Source organism: Microtus pennsylvanicus, chromosome 15 (assembly GCF_037038515.1).
Source record: "Microtus pennsylvanicus isolate mMicPen1 chromosome 15, mMicPen1.hap1, whole genome shotgun sequence".
Lineage (NCBI taxonomy): Eukaryota > Metazoa > Chordata > Mammalia > Rodentia > Cricetidae > Microtus > Microtus pennsylvanicus.
The window spans coordinates 72,888,075-72,911,487 of NC_134593.1; the positions used below are offsets into that span (position 1 = coordinate 72,888,075).

The following is a 23,413-nucleotide window of genomic DNA, read 5'->3' on the forward strand; positions in this document are numbered from 1 at the left end:
GTAGTGGTCCTTAGAAAGGGTCAAATTTGTGGAGAGAACTCTATCATGACTCAAATGTAAGGCAGGCCTTCAGAACACTGATCAAGACAAAGGAATGGGGTGTTGCTCGTTTATAAAGAGAAGTAGCTAGTGATATGTAAAAGGGTGCTAAACTGGTCATGAATGTAAGAATTGATTATTACACTAGCTAAACCTTTGTACAGCATTGAAGTTATTCCCAAGTGGTTAGTAGCTTCACAAATGAGTAATTGCCTTCTACACAATAAAATAACTGTTCCCTTTATTCACTCTCATTATGTATATGTTATGGAATCTATGACCAAATATAGAACATACAATTTTCCTGAAAGCCATTTGTTTCTAAAATTTCTAAAAAAGAAAGCCATACTTCTTTGACATTTAATCTGTGTGCTACACCTATGAAATATGGCTGGGTGTTCTTGTGGTATTTTTGAAAGCAAAATTTCAAGATAATACCAATGTTTAGTGGTCCTAATGCAAGTCTTAGTTCTTCCACACTGGACTTTGGAGGAGTTTGAATAATTCTAATTCCTTTGAGTATCAGTTTCCGTATCTGTGAAGTGGAAAACAGCACAAAACCACCAAGGTGGACTTTAAAAATAACAATAAAATATGCAAAATGTTGAATAAAATATCAATTAGTTGATAATATTATTAAAAATTAATAGAAATTAGCCATTTCATTGTCTTGTATGTCACCAAGGTGATACCCCATAGGTGAAATTTTTATTACTTCCAAAGAGAATAAAAGAGATAGTATAAGGAGAAGGGCCTAGAAAAAGTTCTTCAATGTAGAGTCAGAGGGAGTAGGGCAGAAGGTAGGACACCAGGCATAATGAGCTCTACCAGAAGACAGAAAGACTGGAAGATTTTGCTCCAAAATATTTTAAACATTTGGTGATCAGAATGGAAATATTATCTATGAAAACTCATTTTTCATTTATTGATTCATTTATTAAATTTTGGCACTTCCATAGTGATATAAATGAAAACATAAAAGCATTGCATGTCTCCCAACAATATTTAACAAACTACACATTTTTGTTCTGATTCATTTCAGTTTTACTGAATGTGGTGGAGGGAAAGTTTCACATCAAAGTTCATTATGTACAAATCTTGAAACATCACATAGTTCATGGAGGCAAAGGACTTTTGGTCAAAGTTCTTGAGACCTCCCAAACTTATTACATATCCATGTTTGACACTTTGATAGAAAATGGAAAAACGGAAGTATTTAGAGACAGCACAACTTCTTAATAGTTTTGGGGTCTTTGGTAAGTGCTTGAACTTTGTTCATTTATATTAGAGACAATAATACCTGTCTTTAAAAATTGTATATATGAAAATTTGATAGGAGTTAAATGACTACCCAATCTGGCATACGCTAGATGATAAATGATAACTTTTTATGTCTACAAGTGTTTTACTTGCATGCACATGTATGCACTGTATACATGCTTGGTGCTTGCAGAAGTCAAAAGAAGGCATTGGATCCCCTGGAACTTGAGTTACAAGACAGTTGCCGGCTACCACATAAATGCTGGGAGCCTAACTCAGGTGTCCTGAAAGACCAGAAAGTGTTCTTAACTTATAAGTCGTTGCTTCATCCCTGTGCACTGTTACATTTCATCAACACTAAGTGACTTCTGTGCCTAATTTCCAATGTTGTATCATCTCAGAGAAAGAAAGTATGTGCCACTCTTGCCATAGTTCCTTATCCATCTCTCCTACCTTCATTTCAAGTCCACTGCAAATGAAGACATATTTTATCTTTTCACAATTTTCATCATAAGGGGTTAAAATTTCTTGAAAATTATAAACACATGCTTAGAGTGTGTTTTGGTTTCTTTACCTGGTTCCCATAGAAAAAGAGTGAGGAAACAGAACAAAGCAAGGTATATAAGTAAAAGGATGAAATAGCAGAAACTAAACTTAAGAACCCTTCAGAAAGGAGATGAAAGAAGTTACAATTTTATGACATGAACCACCTACAATGTTATCAGGTACCCTACTGTTTTTCTGATAATGTTCCATCTATGAATTAAACTGTGAAAAAAATTGACAATATTGGATAGTATAGCACAAAAATATTTTTGTGATAGTTTTGTTAAAAAACTGATTTTAAGAAAGTTCAAACTGAAATTAACCTAAATAATCTCAGAATGGATTGATTCTCCAAATCCATAGATGACTTAAGCAATGTCAGCATACAGGCAATGCAGATTGGCAAAGGTGACCAAAATTTTCTTCTATTATTTGATTTCACAAATGTTACTCAATGTTGCTGGCAGTAAGCATGGTCACCAATAGCTGGATTCATGGGTAGAAAAGGCAAGAAAAGGATATAAAGCTAAGGGAAACAGAGGTTAAACACAGCTATTAAAGATTGCTATATAAGCAAAAGATTATTTTCTTCTCAGTTTCAGTTTCAAAAGTCCCAAAAGAACATACTAGGTAGCTTTGTTTTAGTTAGATAAGTAGTCTTGGGATAGTTAACTTTGGTTATAAAAGAAAATACATGTGCCCAGTGTATACAGTAGTTTCTTTAGGAGTGAGAAAAAACGGGGGTAAAGGGGGTATCAAGCTAGGAGCTATCTAGTGTGTCCAGCTATCCTGGGACATTTTTGATCAGAGCTAATTCTTGGTGCATTGAGGAAGATAGTGTCTATCTCAGTTCCTTGCAGCTTTGTAATGAGACTCCTTAAATCAAAATGAAAGATTTGTTTATGGCAGCAATTTATGTTGCCATAATATTGATTTCAGGTAGAAAAAAACACACTTGTAGAAAATAGAAATATTTTTCCAAAGATTATTAGCAAGTTTCTAGAAAGGGGGACTATTAAAATCATAAAATAAAAAAAATAACTCTGCTATCTAAGAACTTCAACTGTGCAGAAGTTAAACTTAATTTTTCAAAAGAAATTCCAATGTTATTTTGAAAACATCCTGAGAAAAACTATATATGCTTTTTATCTATGTATATGTATGGTTGACGTTATTATTTATATAAATGGATAATGAACCTTTATGTACCAATGTGGGGGGTAGTTTTTTCTGTCTTACTGCATATATTCATGCTTCTGCCACTAGAGGGCACAAATAAGGCTGGTTTGGGGAAAAACAGGCTTTGAAAATGGCAAATTTAGGAGACTGAGTTTGGATACTTAGACATGTGTGTTTTCTTTAAGTCAGAAAGAAAAACCAAATATTCATAGTTGAGTATGTATCATTGATTCTTTTCTCTGTTTCACTCTCACAAAAAGTATGCAAGTTCAAAAGGAACAAGAAACATTAATTACTCATAAGAATGTAGAATATATAATTATTTAAATTTAATGATTTACTTAAATTTATTAGAGACAAGAAAACATATAAGATACTGACCCAACTACAGTTCCCTGGCAAAAGTATTGCTATTTTTATGATCCTCAGTGAAATCATATCCTAAAACCCATGAAACATGTTTTTTTTTTCATTTCATAAAACTGATTATCTTGTAGATAGCACACATATATATCTTGTCCATTCCTTTTCAGATGAAGCACAGTGGATTGAAACAAGATATGATTGCGTTACTATCTTCACAGAGTGATGCTCCAGAGTTACACTTGGAGAGTATCTTCATCTTCAACAACTCTTATAGCTTTTAAAAGGGAAAGGACAGAGAGGTGTGTGCAGTGCCTAGCTTCTTCCTAATAAGCAAATGGTTCTCAGTCTTGTCAGTCTGGGTATCTGGCAAGTTCTCATTACTGCAATCAAATTTGATAACTGCCTTGATTTGTTTATAACTATTTTATAAAGCCCTATGTGGAGACAATAATTGTACCCAAAATAAAACCAAAACAAAATTCACAGATTACTGAGATGCCCTTAAAGACATAGAAAGGATATCTAGCCATATATCTCGTCATATGTAATTTGACTTGGGTGTCTATAAAAATGAAAACAAACAAACAAACAACAACAACAAAATGCTACTGGGAAGTGAATGGTATTGTCAACAATGTAACAAAATATTAATTGCCTCCTGTTTTTTGAGACTTCTCTAAAATTCAGACCTTGAAGATTATAAACTAGAAACTGGAGGTTTTTTTGTCAGTAAATGTAGTCCACTTCAATATCGTCTTTAAAGCACCTTTAAAATTGTTAGAACTTTATTTTTATTATTTTAAATGATGTGTGCTTGTGTTCACTAGTGTGGTAGTATGCATACATGAGTGGGGGGCCTATGGAGCCCAGAGCTACTGAATTTCCTGGGGCTGGAGTTACTAACCCTTATGAGCCATGCAAACTGAGTGCTGGAAACTAAATCAGGTCTTACACAAAAACAGTATGTGCATTTAAACACTGGGCCATTTCTCCATCCCCTAAAATATATGTTTTGTCATTCCTTTACAGATGATTTATTAAAGTCGGGCTGTGGCGGGTGCATGCCTTTAATCCCAGTACTGGAGAGGATCTCTGTGAGTTCAAGGCCAGCCTGGTCTACAAGAGCTAGTTCAAGGGAAACGTTGTCTCAAAAAAAAAAAAGCAAACAGATGATTTATTAAAGCCTGTATGGCTTCCATGGCAACAAATCTTACCCTGCAAAAGTCTTTTTACTTAGAATGTATTTCTTTCCTGATGCATTTTTTAATTTCTTGAAATGCCACCAGAGTTCACTGACATCTATAAATTACACAGGGCATGGCAGTTAGGACACTGATAGCCATTTATCCTTTAATGGGCATTCACATATAGTGGGCATTGTTTTAAAGAAATACATAGTTCCAGAGACCTGAGCTGAAGTTTATCTCTTTTTTCCATTCAGATGTTGTCAAGCACCATATCCTATAGAACATTATATTTATGGCTTTCACGGGGGCGAAGGGAACTGTTTTCATGTCCAACAGCAATCTTATCCATTCTCCACTTTTGACTTACATATGTATGTCATATGATATATGTATTTTAAGATCTATATCAGTTTTAGTCCCAGTAAATTATTTTATCAAAAAGCTTCACAAGTGAAACTGTGATAGGTATGATAAAAATTCTGAATATAATCACAGATATCAACTATAAAGTACTACTAATTTACTCTCTTTCAAGAAAAAGAAAACACCTGCTTTTCATCTTACATATTAATATTATACAAAAATCAATGCATTGATTGGAAATAAAAGGGCATTTATATCTGCCCAGAAGTTCCTAGGTTTGAGACTCAGTTTTAAATGTTCAAACTTCAATCCATGATTCCACAGACTTAATATAGTTGAATTAATTTTAAATTTATATTTTAGCACCAAAGACACATGTTTTAGAATTAAAACAAAAAAATCAAAGGCAAAAATAAAATGGTCTTAGGGCAGTGTGGCTCTCATATGGTGGTAGATACTTTAGAGAAAAATAAGAATGAAAGAGATTAGTGCCCAATTTCCCTGTCAAATCACAGGGAAGGAGAAGAAAGGGCCAGGGGGTTGGTAAATGGCAAGGATGTCCCTGTAGTGTGACTTGTAAGAGAGCGACATTGTTCGTCCCAGATCATTACTATCTGGCCTGACAGATACTTGCAGCCCCTCCTGATATTTCAGCTGTCACACATGGAGAATATGAGTTAACAGATTCCAAAAGGTTTATCTGTTGCCATGGTAATTCTTGTTATATAATATCCTAAAACTCAATGTAAATAATGTCTTCATGAGAAATGCTCCCAGTCTTAAAAACTAAAATATCCCACAACAAAAATATGCTTAAGGAACGAAATAATACAAGCCAGTTGCACACTATCACCTGTTCTGTGAATTGTTCTATTATAGATGTCTTTTTCCATATTTGAACTCCTAAAACATTTAATGAGATGCATAATTTCACACGGAACCATTTATTGAAAAGTTAACAAATTAAGAGTATATGAATGATTAAAGTCATGTTTTATTAACATAAATCTATTATATATGAAAATTACAGAGTAAGTCAATGAGGAGTGAAAGTAATGAATCATTCCCCAGTACTCCAGTTAATTTTCATATTATACCTCAACTATATAGAATGTGAGAAATTAAAAATTATTTAAGTAAGAAGTTGTTCTTTTTTAAAACTGCTTTTTAATAGTTTTCCATACAAGCATGAAAGTCTTCAATTGCCCTGACTCGGGAGTGTTAAATAAAACTGATACTGGTTTGTTTTTTTGGATAAAAATTCAATCATAATAGCATCTGTTTTCTAATCAAACCTTTTACTATCTACTACAGACTGTAGGTTTGAGTTCCCACTAAACATATGTTGAAGCCCTAACTGGGAAACATAGAGGCTGTATTTTGAGGCAAGCCATTGTGAGGCAATTAGGGCTATACAGAACCACCAGGATAGTATCTGGAAATGGATTCACCTGTATGAAATGATTGAGAATTTATCTCCCCCTCACCATGTAAGAACATGAAAAGAAAACAGTCTTTTACAAAGTGGTCACCTTGACCTTGAATTACAGAATTGTTTAGAGTGACTTTCTATTGCTTAATCCACCTAGATAGTATAATTAATATTTTTGTTAATTTTTTGCATATTTCATACAATGTATTTTGATCATGTTTATTCTCAACTCCTCCCTCTAACTTCTTTCAGACCCATTTCTACTTTCCCACCCTACAGTTCATGTCTTCTTTCTTTAAATTGACTACAATATGTGTTGTTCTTATGCTTTTGGGTATAGGGCAACCACTGGAGTATGGTTGACCTCACAGGATTCACACCTTCAACGAAAACTGAATTCTTTCCCTGAGAATCTATCCACTATTAATAGTTCCTCAGTTAGTGGTGGAGGCTTTGAGCCCCTCTCCCTTAATGCTACAATCTTGACCAGCTTTATCTTGTATCTTGCATAGACAGTCATATCTGTTATGCGTTTGTAAGTGTAGTGATCCTATATTGTCCAGAAAACACTGTTTCATTCTAGTCCTCCCTGACCTCTGGCTCTTACAATATTCTGGTCTCCTCTTTGGCAATATTCCCTTTGTATAGGGAATGTGATATACATAGCCCACTTGTTGCTAACCACTCCACAGACATGTATTCACTATTCTCTGAACAGTTACTACCTAAACTCTTAAATAAATCCATACTCATTTAAATTGCACCACTGTCATGATGTGTGCATAGTCTATGCTGTACTGCAAAGTTCCTCACCTTTGTCTGGAATTAAGCATAGAGAGGATGCATCTGCATATTACAAAATCATTTGCACAGTTTTGTAGTCATGAACATGTGTAAACCTAAAGTAAAAAGAGTGTACCCAGCATAGAATCACAACTTCTGCAATTCATCAGAGTTTACAAATTAAGCTTGTAAAGCTCTGTATGGAAAAGTTTCTCAAGATGTTTTCCTCTGAATAATAATTGGCAGCACAAGTTTATGATCTACAATCTGTTAAAGCTATGTTTATTACTACATGGTATTCATGATAGTCAACAATAGATATTAAGACACACTTTAAAATAATCATGTCTTCTATACATGACATGAGTGTTGCACATATGAGCTCACAGCAACAGTGGTAATCTGTACATCTCTTCAATGTCAGGCCAGTATGAATGGGAGAGGAATCACCAGTGCCCCACCCCTAGTGATGTAGCTATTGGCAGTTGGTGGCTACTGATGGAGAGAAGGAAAACTGCCGTTCTTTGGGAATGTGTACACTGATACAAGTTTCCCATAACACAGATGGATGACCCCAAACCCAACCTATATGGACAGCATCAATTAGACTCAGTAATAATACTAACAAAATTAAAATGAAAACATGAAGTTAAGAGAGACAGACACAGAGAGAGAGAGAGGTTGGGGCTGTCAAGAGCATTGGAATAGAATAGTGGAGTGAATAAAATAAAGACACATTCCATTTATGTATTATGTAATTGTCAAAAAATACCATGAAATAATAATTCCTAATGATGTGTTTGCAGAATCCTTAAAGTATCCTTTCAAAGTTTTTGTTACTTCTTGAGTCATAATTTGGACAATATGTGGGTTATATGATAAATTTTTCTTTTTATGATCATAGAATAATCACTCAACAAGGAATGAGGCCAGTTTCTACTCCCATATTTTTTGTCACATGTTTTCATGAATGAAGCATTCATATCGTCTTAGTTCTTTCTGTTTTATAAAATGTTCTATGAAATAAGTGGTTATTCCTCTTGATAAGCTTGTGCCATAAACATATCCTAATGTTCTTCCAGTAAGCTTCCTCTGAAGGAATAGCACACACAGAGAGAAAAGGGAGAAAAGTAATAAGGCTTCTAAAAGTATCTAAACATTATGTCCAATTATTTCAAGAATGATTTTTATTGCCCCTCTCGCATCTGCTGATTTACAAATTTTAACCAAATTGAATGACGAAGTTCTACCAAGTAATTACCTGGTGATGATGGATACATACATTCCTAAACAAACATTCCTATTTGATTTTCATAATAGATAGCCCTGTTTTCTCACAGTTATTAGTTCCTTTCTTCAACTCTAACAGAACATAAATTTTGTTAGAAATACTGTCAGTGGCAGTATGAATTGTGCTACTTTGAGTAAGGTGAAGTCTTTATCACTACTATGTGACTCCTAATTAAATCCTGAAAGTTATGGTTAATGTTTTTCCTTGTTAACGAATGATTTAGTAGTGCCTGTAACCCAGGCCAGGCTAGTAGAGTATCCAAAGGTGCTTGAACATTGATAATTGACAAGCAAATCAGCTGCAGCTGTCTTATAACTGTGAGGTCAGAAGTAGACAAGTAATATAGAGAAAGTATAAATAATTGAATATTACTGAGTTTCTAGGTAAACCAACTCTAGGATTAGCCTACCTCCAGACTACTTACTTATATTTAAGAAAAATTTTGTTCAGTTTTGTGGAGTTTTTCATAATGAAATCATGGTAAATTATATAACCATTCTTTATGGTAAATATGTACTTTTATTCAATGGAACCAGTGAATAACAGTTTTTATATAATAAATAATCTCTTTAGAGTCTTTGCTGTATATGAATAACCCATGATGAAGATGAACAATACTTCCTTCAAAAAGCTACATTAGATTCAAATGCCATTTCAGGAAACTGATGAACATTAATATATTAACTAATCTATTTTATTATTCAAGACATACTCAGAATATGAAATTCTTCCAAAAGGGAGAAAGTGTGTGGGTATGACTATAAATATTATTGTCTTTTAATATAAGATAAATTAAATGTCTTTACTATAAAAGAAAGAAGTCAGGAACCAATATTGTAAATGGTTTCTATTTATTTTTCAATACTGCATGGTTTACATTGTAAACAAAACTGTAAAAAAAACTGTATGTTAAGAAAAGTTGGCCACAGGCCAATGAGATAGAAGTAATTCCTCAACTGTGGTTCTTTCTTCACAGACAAGATCTGCTGGCATACCTGTAGTTTGTATACAGGACATGTTGCCTTAGTTCCAATTGCTCTGAGTTCCAATTGTTCTTAGTAACTGCTCTGTTCTAAGTAACTATATGATGAAGGCTAATGCAGAAAAACATTGTGTGATATTAAGCCCCAAACCACGTATTTCTAATACAGGTCTTCATACACCATGATCATCAAATCTACCGTTGTGATGACAGCAATAGCATGGGCCTTCTATGTTTCATCCATGGCACATTCAAAAGAGCATAAATGCTGTAAAATAATTCCCTTGTTCATTCACCAAATGCTTTAGAGACTGCTCCTATGACTCATTATAGAATAATAAAGACAATGCTGAAAGATGTTATTCCCTGGTGAGTTCAAGCCATGGGTTGAAACGTTAGTAACAATATCAGAACTGTTTGGAATCCTTAAACTCCCAGGATTCTACACTTCAAACCACAACATAATGATGTACCAAAAAAAAGTCTCTAACTTTTTTTGTACTACTTATTTAGATTTTGGAAATTCAAATAATGTAGCACAGGATCCTGAGTCTTAGGCACAAACATAGCAGCTCTAGAGTAGCCCTGGAATGGGACACCCTACAAGTAATTATCCAGCTACAGACTAATATTGGTGCTGAGATTGCCAAAACTCTGACTTGGTCAGCAGGCATTTACAATTTGGCAAAGATATTCTGAGATATATAAAGAAAAGACATACTAGCAGTCAGCAATAAGATTCTGAGTGCTATACTTCATAAAACAAAACACAGCAAAATAAATTTATTTAGGCTTTTCTGTACGTTAAAAGGATTTTCAATGAATTTACTTTACTTTAAAACTCTTTTTGAAATGGAGTGGCAGAGCTGGGAGGGAAGGAAAACTACAAAATCCAAGGGCTTTGACATTTTATTAGGATGTAGCTCATTATAAGAAACAGCTCATTATAGTACAAGTCCCGAGCCCTTAGATTCCTTCTATGTTTTAATTAACTGTTTCATGTGACAAAAAAATTTTAAACCAATACAGAAATAGCATTTATGGGATCATTTGATGGCATAATGCTGAGAGGCCCAGCACACCCAAACACAACTTTCACCCTTCTTTCTCATCTTTTCTCAGAAGCTTCTACTATCTTAAGACTTATTTTTAAAGTCACTCTCTACCAAAGTTAAGGATAAGCCCTACTAATGCTCAGTTGTATGTAGAATGTGAGTTGGACTCCATGTTCTACCATTTTACTCTCAAGAAAAGGGAAAAAGCCAAGTGAAATAGTGACCCATGTCTGTATTACTTATAAAGAAAACATATGGCATTATTTTCATGGGTGTCATCTCACTATGTCACAATATGATCTCCTAATACATTATTAACTGTTATAGTAATGAAACATTACACATAAAGTATAATTTTCTAGGATTCTCAGTATTCTGGTCATTTTGACTCCCCAGTGGCCATTTTCACACTGCCTGACTGTAGTCCCTACTTCTGCATACGCATAAATGGATATGCCAGTTCCCTGCTTCAGAAAATGAAAGTGGTGGTTTTATTTATCAAGTCTAGTTTCATGTTGCTAATGACAGTGTGTCAAGACTTCACTGGAATGTAAGATCCAACAAAAGTTCTTAACAACATAAAAGTTTTATATAGTATAATTTTACAAAAACCCTCTCTTTTGGGACTTCAGGTTTTACTTGTGGATTCTAGATCTAAGATCTAGCAGTTAGAACTCTATCTAGAATATGACTCCAATTGGGGATAGGATAATTACAGAGAGGAATAAATTCAAACGTCAACAAACTCATCAGGGCTTTAATGATTGCACTAGCCTGCCACAACACAATGCTACGTAGTAATTAGCTCAAATGTTCACTTTCTCAGAGTTGAAAGGTTAGAGCCCAAGATCAATACTGGATTCTTCTGAGTGAGCATCCTCTCCTGCTTTGAGTTAATCATCTTGTTTCTGTATCTCCCCACTACTATCCCTCTTCCTGAATTGGTCATGTTCTTAGAAGACCAGTAGTTACACTGAGGAAAAGCCCATTCTGAAAACTTACTTAATTCAATTTCAGCTCTCGGGTATAAATATAATTACAGTTTAGAATTCTAAAGTTTACAAGTTCAGTCATGAGTTTGAGGAGGGTCCACTCTGATATGTAATACTGACATCAAGGAATTTGCTAGAGCTGAGAAATGGAGTCTGTGAGTATCTAAACCCCAACTCCAAAATCGCTCATTTTAGAGTTATGACATCCTCTGCTTTTACCTATAATTTTATATCTCTTTTAAAAATGCTAAAACAGTACATTTTATTCTTGGAGCTTACCTTTGTGCAGTGATGTGGAAAATGTATTGACATGTTAATCTACTAATGTTTCAAGTTCTGCTGAACATTTAATTTTAAAAATGTGAGGGGGCTGAGCCAGAGGTCTGTTTTTGGCTGCTTGGGAAGCTACTTTTTGACTTTCTATGTGACTTCATTCTCCTCCCACATGGTGGCAGGCCCAGGTCTCTGCTCACATCAGGCAATGTGCAGTTTTAGTGCAACCGAACGGTCCCAGTTCTTTCTTATTAACTAGTATATTAGCTTGAGATTTTCTTATAAAATGAAATAATTAATGATTTAGAGTCATCTAAAACAAGACAAAGCTTTTCTAGATGTGCCTAACACTTTCTGAAGTTGGAAATAGCCTATAAGAGAGATAAATAACATCACAGAGAAGAGACCTAATCTACAAGGTTAGCTGCTGTATTACTGATGGAGAACAAGAAGGGACCAGAATTTTACATGCATATATCCCCAAAAGTCATGTTTATTTTTCTCTGAAAAGATAATGATGGTACTGATCTATTACAAATTGTTATAAATAGAAAACTTGGGGCTCAGGATATGGCTTAGTGATTAAAAGCAATTTCCATGTAAGCACAAGGGCTAGATTTGGGATCCTGATAACTCACATGGATTTTAAGCAGTAATGAAACCCTAGCTGTAACATAACATGTGGGTAGATGGAGATAAGGGATCCCTGGAGCAAGCTGGCTGTTAAAACAACCAAAGCAGCAAGTTTTGTGTGCAGTGAGACATACTGACACAATATATTTAAGGAAGAGAGTTAAAGAGGAAAGCATCTGTTTTCTACTTCTGTCTTCTACATGCATGCACACATACACATGTACCAGCAAATGCATACAAAAGAAAGGAAGGAAGGAAGGAAGGGAGGGAGGGAGGGAGGGAGGGAGGGAAGAAGGAAGGAAGGAAGGAAGGAAGGAAGGAAGGAAGGAAGGAAGGAAGGAAGGAAGGAAGGAAGGAAGGAAAGGCCCTGAGTCTTAACTCACAAAGTCTGGATTATATCTTCAAATCTTACCATGTGTTTCTTGCATGGCCTTGAGCAAATTTCTCACCTTCTTTGAGATTCTCTTCCATGTTCATTCAGTCTAAAACAATGAACAAATAGGCCAGGATTTTAACAATCAGCCCAACCCCAAAGTTAGGCTAACTTTGAACTTTTGAATCACCAGTTTGGTGATTCTAAATTTTTGATGTGGAGGCTTTCAAATCAATATATAACTTTTTATTTGTGGAAGTGTATTGGGAAACTACTATAAATAGTTCATTAACAATCAAAACTGTGTTATTTACCCTTGCTAACATACTTCAAGGGGTCTACCTATATCTTTTCAATGAAAAATATTCACAATAAATTGTGGAAAGTGAAGTAATTAGTGAGATGAGCAAAATGGTATAATAACCAAAAATGCATTAATTCTACCTAACAGTCCAGAGAGATTTTTATGGGTGGGTCTTCAAGGATGATTACATTTTCTCAAAATAAGCAGAAAAGAGAACAGTACTGGGCTCAGTAGATAGGATAGATCTTATTTCTAATTTAAATGGTATTGTGAGTGAGTATGCTTACCACAGAAGTTTAAACTTTCAGAAGACTTGTCAAAACAAGCTTAGAACACATCCCATCATTCTCTTCTCTGATATCACTTACCAGAACAGACTTATGTAGTGCTGTGTGCTCTGTACTTTAAGAAAACTGTGTGACTCATTTTTACACATGAAACACTGTGTGAGAGCTTTATTAGAATACTATATACATTTGATTAAGCTACAAATTACAGCATATAGTAACTGGTATCTAGATTTCTATCAAGGCTTTATTTCTTTTTTCAAACTTTTTCTGGAAGAAATCTTATAATTAAAAGTTATACCTGAAATATATCAAGAAAAATAGTATTTGTTACCATTTATTAATATTATCTTAATGGAATGTACCACAGACACAGTTTTCCTTTCAACAGTCCTAAATTAATTATGCTACATGATCATCTTAAGCTGTGCTGACTGTTTGGCCACTGCAATCAAATAAAGGAGTCAAGCTACAATAATAATAAAAAAAAAGAAATAAAATACATTAAGGAAGAGGAAGAAACAGAAAGGGAAAATGACTTCAGAACTCTGTATTTATGTTTCATGAAAATTTTCCTCACCATAAGCAAGAATTTTCAAGATTATTAAAAGAAAATTGATCCTCTTTGTTCAATCACCCCTGATTTGGTTGTGACTGTGTTGCCACCCTCTGCCCACCATGTCTGAAGGATATAGGAAAGACCAGACACACCAAAATAGCAAATGACAGGCAATAGTTATGATCAAGGTAAGGTTATTCATATTACTAAAAGGAAACAATCAGAAAGAACACTTTCTCAAACCCTTTATAAAATAATATTTTCATTATATGTATAAATTTATCTTTGTGCAGCCAATTTCACACTAGTCTTGCTATCCAAAGAGGAAAAAAGCAGATAATAGAAATGTGTGGTTTTATCACTGCATTTTCACCACGTTGTACCCAAAAGACACAAAAGCACAGAGAATAAGTCAATGAATGAATGATAGTGCTTCCTATGGATGCTTTCAACGGTCATAAAAATGTATACCATTTATTGCCTTCTATCATGCATCCTCTGGTCACGGTCTGTGGTTTAGGAATGTCTGAATGAGCATTCATGATACTCTTATATTAACCTGTAAAGGGCACTAAACAGAGAACAGCCCAACTGGAAGGCTGGGAGACATCTGATCACTTTAAAAGCTCATGGAGGTATGCTCACTTGGGTTTTTAAGAAACACAGGGATATGGTAATGGAATCCATTACAGATTTCATTGCAGAAGCCAGGAGTGAAGCTTCTAACCAACAAAGCAAAAAAATGAAGTTTCAGCAAGCCTAGGTTCTCTGTCAAAGCTGAACAAAGGAAGGCTGCTGTTTCCAGCATTCTATAATAAATTATAAGAATGGATTACGGGAGTACATTTACTGGAAAGCATTTTGAAGAGAAAACTCTTCAAAAACCATTATTTTTGGCAAAAATTACCAAAGCTATTCTTGTCTTTGCTATTTTGAAGCTGTGTCACAGAGAAAATTTCTAAAACAATTAATATAAGTGAACACTGCTTTTTCAAAAAAAAAATGTTTGATGAGATATAAAGTAATGGAAACCTGTTTCCAGGAATAAAAATGAGTATTTTGCAGCATTTAAATCATCACAAAGCATGAATCAAGGAACCACAAATACCAAGTTGATATTAATATTACGTTACATTTTTCTGGGCAGGTGCTCCAGTCTTCTGACCAAGGAGTCCATTGTGTGCTAACTGAGAGTGAGCTGCAGGCCTCAGGTTGGAGTTCACTGGTAGAACACTTGTTTTGCATTCATGAGGCCTTAAGTCAAAAGAAAGGGGACTGTAAACTGTGACTTAATGTTGAAATAATTGAGATAGGAGACTAATCCAAGAAGTCGAAAGAAGAGTTCACTGGGTAGAAGTCACTGAAATTGTGTCTTTCTGTATAAGGAGTTTCAAAATTTTCCCATTGTATGCTTAGTAGCTACTTAAGGGGGTGAGGGGATTGTAAACCTTGGTAATCTTCCCCTAGTCAGTAACAGTAGTTTGTACTACCCAAGGACTAATTTAAAAGACAATTAAAAAGAATAGCATTTCCAGTATTCCACTAAAGTTTATATTTGTGGCCTAGTGATTAAGGCAATGACTCTAAATTTAAAAATAAAAAAAGGTACAAAATTACACCCTTAGATTTTATGCAGAATAAGTTTTAAAAAATTCTCTAATATATGAATTTTTTGGTTTTTCAAGACAGAGTTTCTCTATAGCTTTGGAGCCTGCCCTGGAACTAGCTCTTGTAGTCCAGGCTGGCCTCAAACTCACAAAGGTCTGCCTGCCTCTGCCTCCTGAGTGCTGGGAATTTTTAAAGTACAGTGCAAAACTCAAGTCAAACACTCTGTAAATATAAATACTTCTAAACACTTTCTGCTTAGCTAAATGAGATAATCTTTTTTGTGGTAATAAGAGATTTCTAGAAAGCTTATGGGTATTATAGTCTCATCTCTACTTTTATTATATAAGCTGTTTTGGGGCAAAGAGGTATTACACACCAAATGTGAAATTTTCATTTTTTGGTGAGTCTTGGTCTTTATCCAGAATAGAGGAAAGATCCAGGAAACACCAATATTATAGGTATGATGCCATGTTTCAAGGTTGTCAATATGGGCATAAAGGTATTAAGGTTCTATAATTCACAAGTTTCTAGCAAGCAGAACAGCTGTAGAACCATGCAAATATGATGTGATCAAAAATCCATGTCATTCCCACAACATAGGGGTTATTAAATGAAAATCTTTGCTAGGTGTGGAACATCTCTCTATAAACTAATGGTCAAATAAACCCAGAGGTCTCCCAAACAACAGACCATTGTCATTGACCTTGTTGGCTGATGACAACTGTAAAAGGAAATAGCTGCCAAGACCTGAATAATCACACAAAACTATATTAATTACAACACTGCTTGGCCAATGGCTCAGGCATATTTCTAGCTAGCTCCTACATCTTAAATTAACTCATTTCTATTAACCTATATTGCCACAAGGCTGTGGGCTACTGGTAAGGTTCTGGCACCTTTCTCTTTTGGCAACTACATGACATCTCTCTGCCTCTGCCTTCTTTCTCCTTGCATTAAGTTATTTTGCACACCTAATACTATTCTTCTCTGCCATATGCCAAGGCAGATTCTTTATTAACCAATGGTAATAAAACATATTCACAGCATACAGAAGGCAATCCTACATGATATAATTTTCTTATAAGATTCTGCTGCAGCAGAAGACAGAACACACTTTGGTTTCATTGCACAGAGAATTTTACACTAGTCAGGAATCTTTCTTCCTGCTGGCTAGCTTTCATAGTGTTGAAAGGTACTATGCAGGCTGCTAGAAAAGAAACACACCAATGGTCTTATCCAATGCTATACTCTGCATGCTACATCTCAATCTGCCAGGCAAAATGTGTCTGATAGTGCTATTGAGGCAAGACCATTATGAGTAACTAACAATTTTTTTATTTAATTTGAGTATTACTCAACAGGATGAAATTCATGACTGGTGCTTAGTCAAAATTCCATCACTGGAAACACTGTAATCCCAAAGGTGGAACCTGCCATTCGTATTTTGCCAAGTACCAATGTTGTCAAAGTACTTTTTAAATATTTATATTTACAAATATAGACTTGGGATGTTATCAATCTTTGTTAGAACCAGTTCTTCCTGTATTTAACAATAGTCAGTAGACAGACATTTAACCAGTGAAATTACTGAGGATAAAAGACTGTATGCTCTTTCCCAATTATGGCTCCACTGCTACCAATGCTCAGGGAACATCACAGAAGAGGACGCAGAAAGAATGTAAAAGCCAGATGATAGTCAGAAATTTAATAAAATGCTGTCTTTTAGACATAACATGGTCATCACATTCATGAACTCAACAATAGCTGTGATTACCTGTACAAGATCAAAACATCCCAAATTTCTAGATTGATGAGATCTAGACCCCATCTCTTACTGAGTAGCCAGTTGCAGTTGATATTTACTTGGGTAAATACAATCACTCACATTTTATGATGTAGCCACTGGAAGGATCACACATACAGACAATTACTACTACTATTATTATTATTCTTATTTTTCACTATCACCAAACATTAAGTTAATCAAGGAGAAAATTCTGTATATTTGGGGGAACAGGATGAGTAGAGTAGTATTAGGTAAGTAGTATTTTATCAAAAGTCAGAGAGCTGTAGCAGTTCCTCAGTCAGAAAATCCTGATCTAAGTACTCAGAAATCAATAAATCTAATAGGCAAACAGATAACATTCCCAACATTGCAAGAAGCTACACTGGATAGTGTTAGTATGAGCACAATAGTGTTAAAGAGAAGGGACAATCAACACAACATGATGAGGAGAAGGCTAGAAAAGAAGCATCAGGAGTGTTTGCATCCACACAGAAATGAATTGGGCCAATTCAAAATGGCCATAGCAAACATAGAAAAGGGGCTGAAGAGATGTTCTTAACAATAGTTAAGAACACTGGCTACTTTTCCAGGAGGTTGGTTCAGTTCCAGAACTAGGTAGTGCTTCAACAACCATCTATAACTTTGTTTCTAGGGGATCCAACACCCTCTCTGTCTTCCATGACATCAGTCATGTGTGTGGTATACATACATCTACATGTAGACAAAATCGTCATACAAAATAAAGCAATAAAATGTTTTAAATTTAAATACTTATCATAGAAGTCCTGATTTCTCTGTATCTTATGAATATAGATTATTCTTTCTTTTCTCTCTCTCTCTCTCTCTCTCTCTCTCTCTCTCTCTCTCTCTCTCAGTTTTTCGAGACAGGGTTTCTTTGTGTAGCTTTGGTGCTTGTCCTTGAATTCACTCTGCAGATCAGGCTGGCCTCAAACTCACAGAGATCCTTCTGCTTCTGCCTCCCAAGTGTTGCAATTAAAGGTGTGCATCACTACCTCCAAGCAAATATAGATTATTCCTGTGTTTTGTAGATTTCATGTTTATAAATATTCCTGGTCATTAAAATTTATTTGCACCCTCAAATTAAGACTTGCATTTTCTCACTCAGTAATAGACATGCACACAGTTTAGAATGTCCACATCTGAGACTGAGAAACGTGCTCTTATACTTTTGTGTAGCTCTCACACTGTAGTCATGGGTCTTGGGGAATCTATATAATTTCACATATTTAGGAGGGCTGATTTGTTTCACCTTGTTTCTTTTTGGTAGCCTTGCTGTTGAAAATGGCCCAAACTGTTATCTGGTTTGCCTAAGTACAAGAAGTCTATGATACTCCTCATGCTGAAGACTGGTTTTATGAGGCATGAGTCACAGAGCTACTGACCACGATGTTAATATTAACAGATTCACATTTTTTATTAAGCAGAACCCAACTGTTTAAGGAAAATGTGACCAAGACTTTACAGGAACCCAACTCTGTATCTCCCTAAGCATTTGCTAACTCCTGTGGGTGACTTAAAAGGGTACAAACACTGTGAATATAGAGAGTGCACTGTGCTCTAGTGACACTGCAGAGTGCAATTAATGAAAGTGAGGCAAAAAGAGGTTGAAAAAGATGAAACAGATTAATGTTTGCTACCATTTGCATCTGTCAAAACAACATGATCAAAGTCCAAACTAGAGCCCCTCTTTGATTATCACATAAGATTTTCTCAGAGTCACAGATAATATAATATGTATGACTATACTTCAAGTCACACATCCTTGAGCTACTTTCTATGCATCATCTATCTCAGAAAATTTAAGTAATATGTTTACAATGGATTAAATAAATATCTATGTGACTGGAGAGATGGCACAACAATTAAGTACACTGGCTACTCTTCCAGAGGAGTTGGGTTCAGTTCCCAATACCATGTGGTGGTTCACAACACCCATAACTCCAATTCTTCGGTACCCAATGCATTATTCTGTTCTCTGTGGGCACCATGTGCATATATATAGTGCACAGATATGTATACAGATAAAACACTCATATTCAAAAAAATAAAATAATTTTAATTTAAATACTTAGCACTAAAGTTCTAATATCTGTGTCTCCACATGAATAATTCTATGTGAATTATTTTTTCACCTCCTTCCTCTAAGTAGTAAATCTGAAGTCTGACAAGTAAGTTGCACTAAACCCATGAAGTCAGCAACTGTCTACACTTGGAATTTTAGGTCATTAAAGTCTTGAGCTTTTAAAACCTCGTTAGAGGTCCTTATTAAGGTAGTAGTAATGGAAATATTAGACATTTAATAACATGGTTTGAAAGATCCCCAATATACTTAAGAAAGATTCAACTTACTAGGTTTTTTAATTTTTTTTATTCATTTTATGCATCAACCACATTTCCCCTCCCTCCCCTCCTCTACCTTCAACCCCTATTCACTTCTCAGAAAGAATAAGGCTTCCCATGGGAAATCACCAAAACTTGGCATATCAAGTTGAGGCAGGACCATGCCTGTAAGCAGAGACTGCTCTTTCACTCCCAACTGCCCAGACCCAAATAATCACACAGAAACTATATTAATTGCAACATTGCTTGACCAATAGCTTAGGTGTATTCCTAGTTAGTTCTTATATCTTAAATTAATGCATGTCTATTTATCTATGTATCTCCCTGAGACTGTGGTCTACCCTTAAAGTTCTGGCATCTGTCTCCTTCAGCAGCTGTATAGCATCTCTTTGACTCTCCCTACTATTTCTACTATATCTCTGTTTGGATTTCTCGCCTGACTTTATTCTGCGCTGCCATAGGCTAAAGCAGCTTCTTTATTAACCAATGGTAATAAAACATATTCACAGCATGCAGAAACTCCCACATAACAAGCCCAAAGTCATTTAAAATCACCACCGAGGGAACGGATTGAAACAATAAAGAAAAAGAACCAGACATTTACACATACACATAATTTTGAATTTCCTTTCCTTTCCTTTTGCCATGGCTTTGAGAACATAAAGTCATTGAACCACATTCAATAACATCACAGATTCAAAAATTTGAACCATACATTTCTCAATTTTTTTACATAGACTGGAAGAAACATATGAAACAAACAGAGGACAACAAATCATAACCCTCTCCACTATTGTCCATTAAGAATGAAGATTTATGTTGCTTTATTCCAGGATAACAGACAGTGCTGTCCTGTGACAATTCCTGAAGAGTAAAGGGATATGCACATCAGTGCCAGTCAAAGATACCAACTCCTTACTATCTCTACACATTTCACCCACACTTTAAGATCTGTGTCCAAGGCTGGAAAGATGACTCAGTGTTCTAAAGCACTGTTTCTCTTGCAGAGTTTATAGTCCCAGCATCCCCATTTGTACATTCATTTTTAGAAAATTTTATGCCCTCTTCTGACCTTCATAGGTACAAGGGATGCTGATGATGAACATACAGACATGCAAGAAAACACTGATGCACACAAAAAAAATCATTTAAAAAATTCTTTCTCAGTTTGGTTCTATGACTGTAACTTAAGACTTGATTTTCTTCCCTGAAAAGAAAGTATGATTTTTAATTACTAAGCATGGTTAATACAGTTAAGTTATTTAAGCCAACGAAGTCTTATGAAAAGTCCATAATTGGTTGTCAGTTAGAGCCGAGAGACATGTTCCTAAGAATAAGCCTCACCCATATTCAAGTCTTGACTTCAACAAGACTCAAGTCACCTTCAATCATCCTCAAACTGCATGCACATTATATGCTTATTCTTGAGATAACTTCTGTAAGTCTTCCAAAAAGAGAAAGTAATCTGTTTGCTATTTCAGTGTCTCCTGATTTTTAATGATATCTATATCCAATCTACATATATATATATATATATATATATATATATATATATTGCATTTTAAAGTACTTGCAACCCAGTAAGCTAAAATATAAATAATGTTCTCTTCTATGTAAGTTAGCTGTGACCACTTATAGTGAAGATAAATGAAGACATAATGATTCTCTTTACCTCCATTCATGACTCTCAGGGCACTTTCCACCCTGACTAGACCTCCATGACTTCACACTCTCCCACTAGGTTTGTTTGTTTGTTTGTTTTGAAGTAATGAGAATCTCTGTGAAAATCAATCAAGAGAAAGGTAAATATTGATTTCTGAGACAAGACTCGGGTCTGACCAGTTAAATGTCAACAGATTTTTTTCCTTCTTCAAAGGATGTGCTATTTAAAATTGGTGGTGTTTTCCTCTTGCAAGTAGAAACATTAATAATTAGGATTATTTGCTACCACTCTACTTCTGTGCAAACATTGACAGTTGTCAATACCAATTACAATGAGCAACTTTATATTAAAGGTACAAACTGTCAACAAATAGTATTTTACAAAGTGTGAAGGCTAGAAACATCTCCCTTATTGTTGAGAATCATCTGGAACAAATGTATGTCATTTAAGATGTGATGTTTCATAGTTGTGATGTTCATGAGCCTGAAGAAACACACACATATAATAGGACACTAGTAGTTATTTAAATAAATTAGTAGTAAATATTGATCCTTAAATCTAGAAAACTTTATTCAAATTACCCAACAGGTACTGTTAATCATGTGATTGACTTCCACATAGGTATTCCAGTCCAACTGATAGTGATTTAATATACTTTTAAATCATGTTTATAGCATACTAAATAATATTTCTATTAACACATTCCTAGATTTTGCCCTGAGGTTTCTTCACAGGAAGACTGAGCAAACTACAACCTACAATCCGGATACAACCTGTTTTGGTCTACAAGAGCTAGTTCCAGGATAGGTTCCAAAGCTACAGAGAAACCCTGTTTCAAAAAAAAAAAACAGCTGAGACGTTGGGCTGATCTAATGGGAGCTCACCAAGGCCAGCTGAACTGGGACTGATGGAGCATGTGATCAAACCGGACTCTGAACGTGGCAGACAATGAGTTGTAGTAATATGGGCGACGGCAGGGCTGCGTCCCCAAACACCCCAGCCGCCTGCCCTGCCCGGCTAGCTTATATCCCAAATAATTACACGGACACTGTATTCTTTTAAACACTGCTCTGGCCCGTTTCTATCTAGCCTCTTCTAGGCTAATTCTCACATATTAATTTAGCCCATTTCTAATCATCTGTGTAGCGCCCCTAGGTGCGCTTACCGGGAAGATTCTAGCCTAAGTCCATCCTGGGTTGGAGCTTCATAGCGTGCATCTTCCCTGGAGCAGGCAGCACGGCGTCTCTCCTGCGTCTGCTCTGGAGAGGAGAGCTGTCGAGTCTGACCTCACTTCCTCTTCCTCCCGGCATTCTGTTCTGTCTACTCCTCCCACCTATCTTCTAACCAATGAAATGGGCCGAGGCAGTTCCTTTATTGCTTAGCCAATGAAATCAACAAATTGATATATGACACTCCCACATCACTTCCCCTTTTTCTGTTTAAACAAAAAAAGTAAGGCTTTAACCTTAACATAGCAAAATTACATATAACAAAACAGTTATCAAGTAAAAGTTACATCAGAACCATTTATACATATAGCAAAATTGACCTTAAATCTCCATCAATGCAAATTATTCCTACCTATATCATTTCCCCCTTTAAATGTAAAAGAACATTTATAAACTATATTTGGGAACATGGGCACAGTTTTTTCTCTCCAAACTGCTTCCTGCTGAATGGGGGCGTCGTTAATCAGATTATTTAGGGTGTAACCTGTGTGCCAGGTTTATCTCAGTTGGCAGTTGAGCAAAGCAATTTTCTGAAGATGTTCACAGCAACCCTTCAGGAGGACGTGGTCCATCATACCAAATCGGAATAGAAGAAATCCATAGAGTCTCATCCTCTGTGAAAACAAAAGAAGAATCTCTTTTCCAAAGTATCATATCCTTAGATCCAAATTCTGAAATCGTAATACCCTTATATCCATTCTGGTTTAGCTTGGCAGCCCAGGTAATGAAATGTCTCTCTGTACTTAGCTCCTTCACAGTCAAAAATTTTAAAGAAAACACAATAATACAAAGAATCCAGACTCTCTGTGAATTTTCCATCTTTACGCGGCTTATTTTTATTTATATCTATAACTATCTGTAC

The 23,413-nt window shown here is 35.3% G+C and overlaps 1 protein-coding gene across 2 annotated transcripts in view; it reads right to left on the reverse strand.

Moving 5' to 3' along the window:
- Window positions 1-23,413, reverse strand: part of Fgf14 (fibroblast growth factor 14) — a 455,655-nt gene that overhangs the window by 262,012 nt on the left and 170,230 nt on the right. Inside the window, exon 2 of one of the 2 annotated variants that reach the window (XM_075949984.1) lies at window positions 12,794-12,863. The exons of the other annotated variant lie outside the window; for it this stretch is intronic. Within the exon in view, the coding sequence (XP_075806099.1) occupies window positions 12,794-12,809 (16 nt within the window). The 5' untranslated portion in view covers window positions 12,810-12,863. The remainder of the gene's footprint in view (window positions 1-12,793; window positions 12,864-23,413) is intronic. 2 annotated transcript variants of the gene reach the window in all.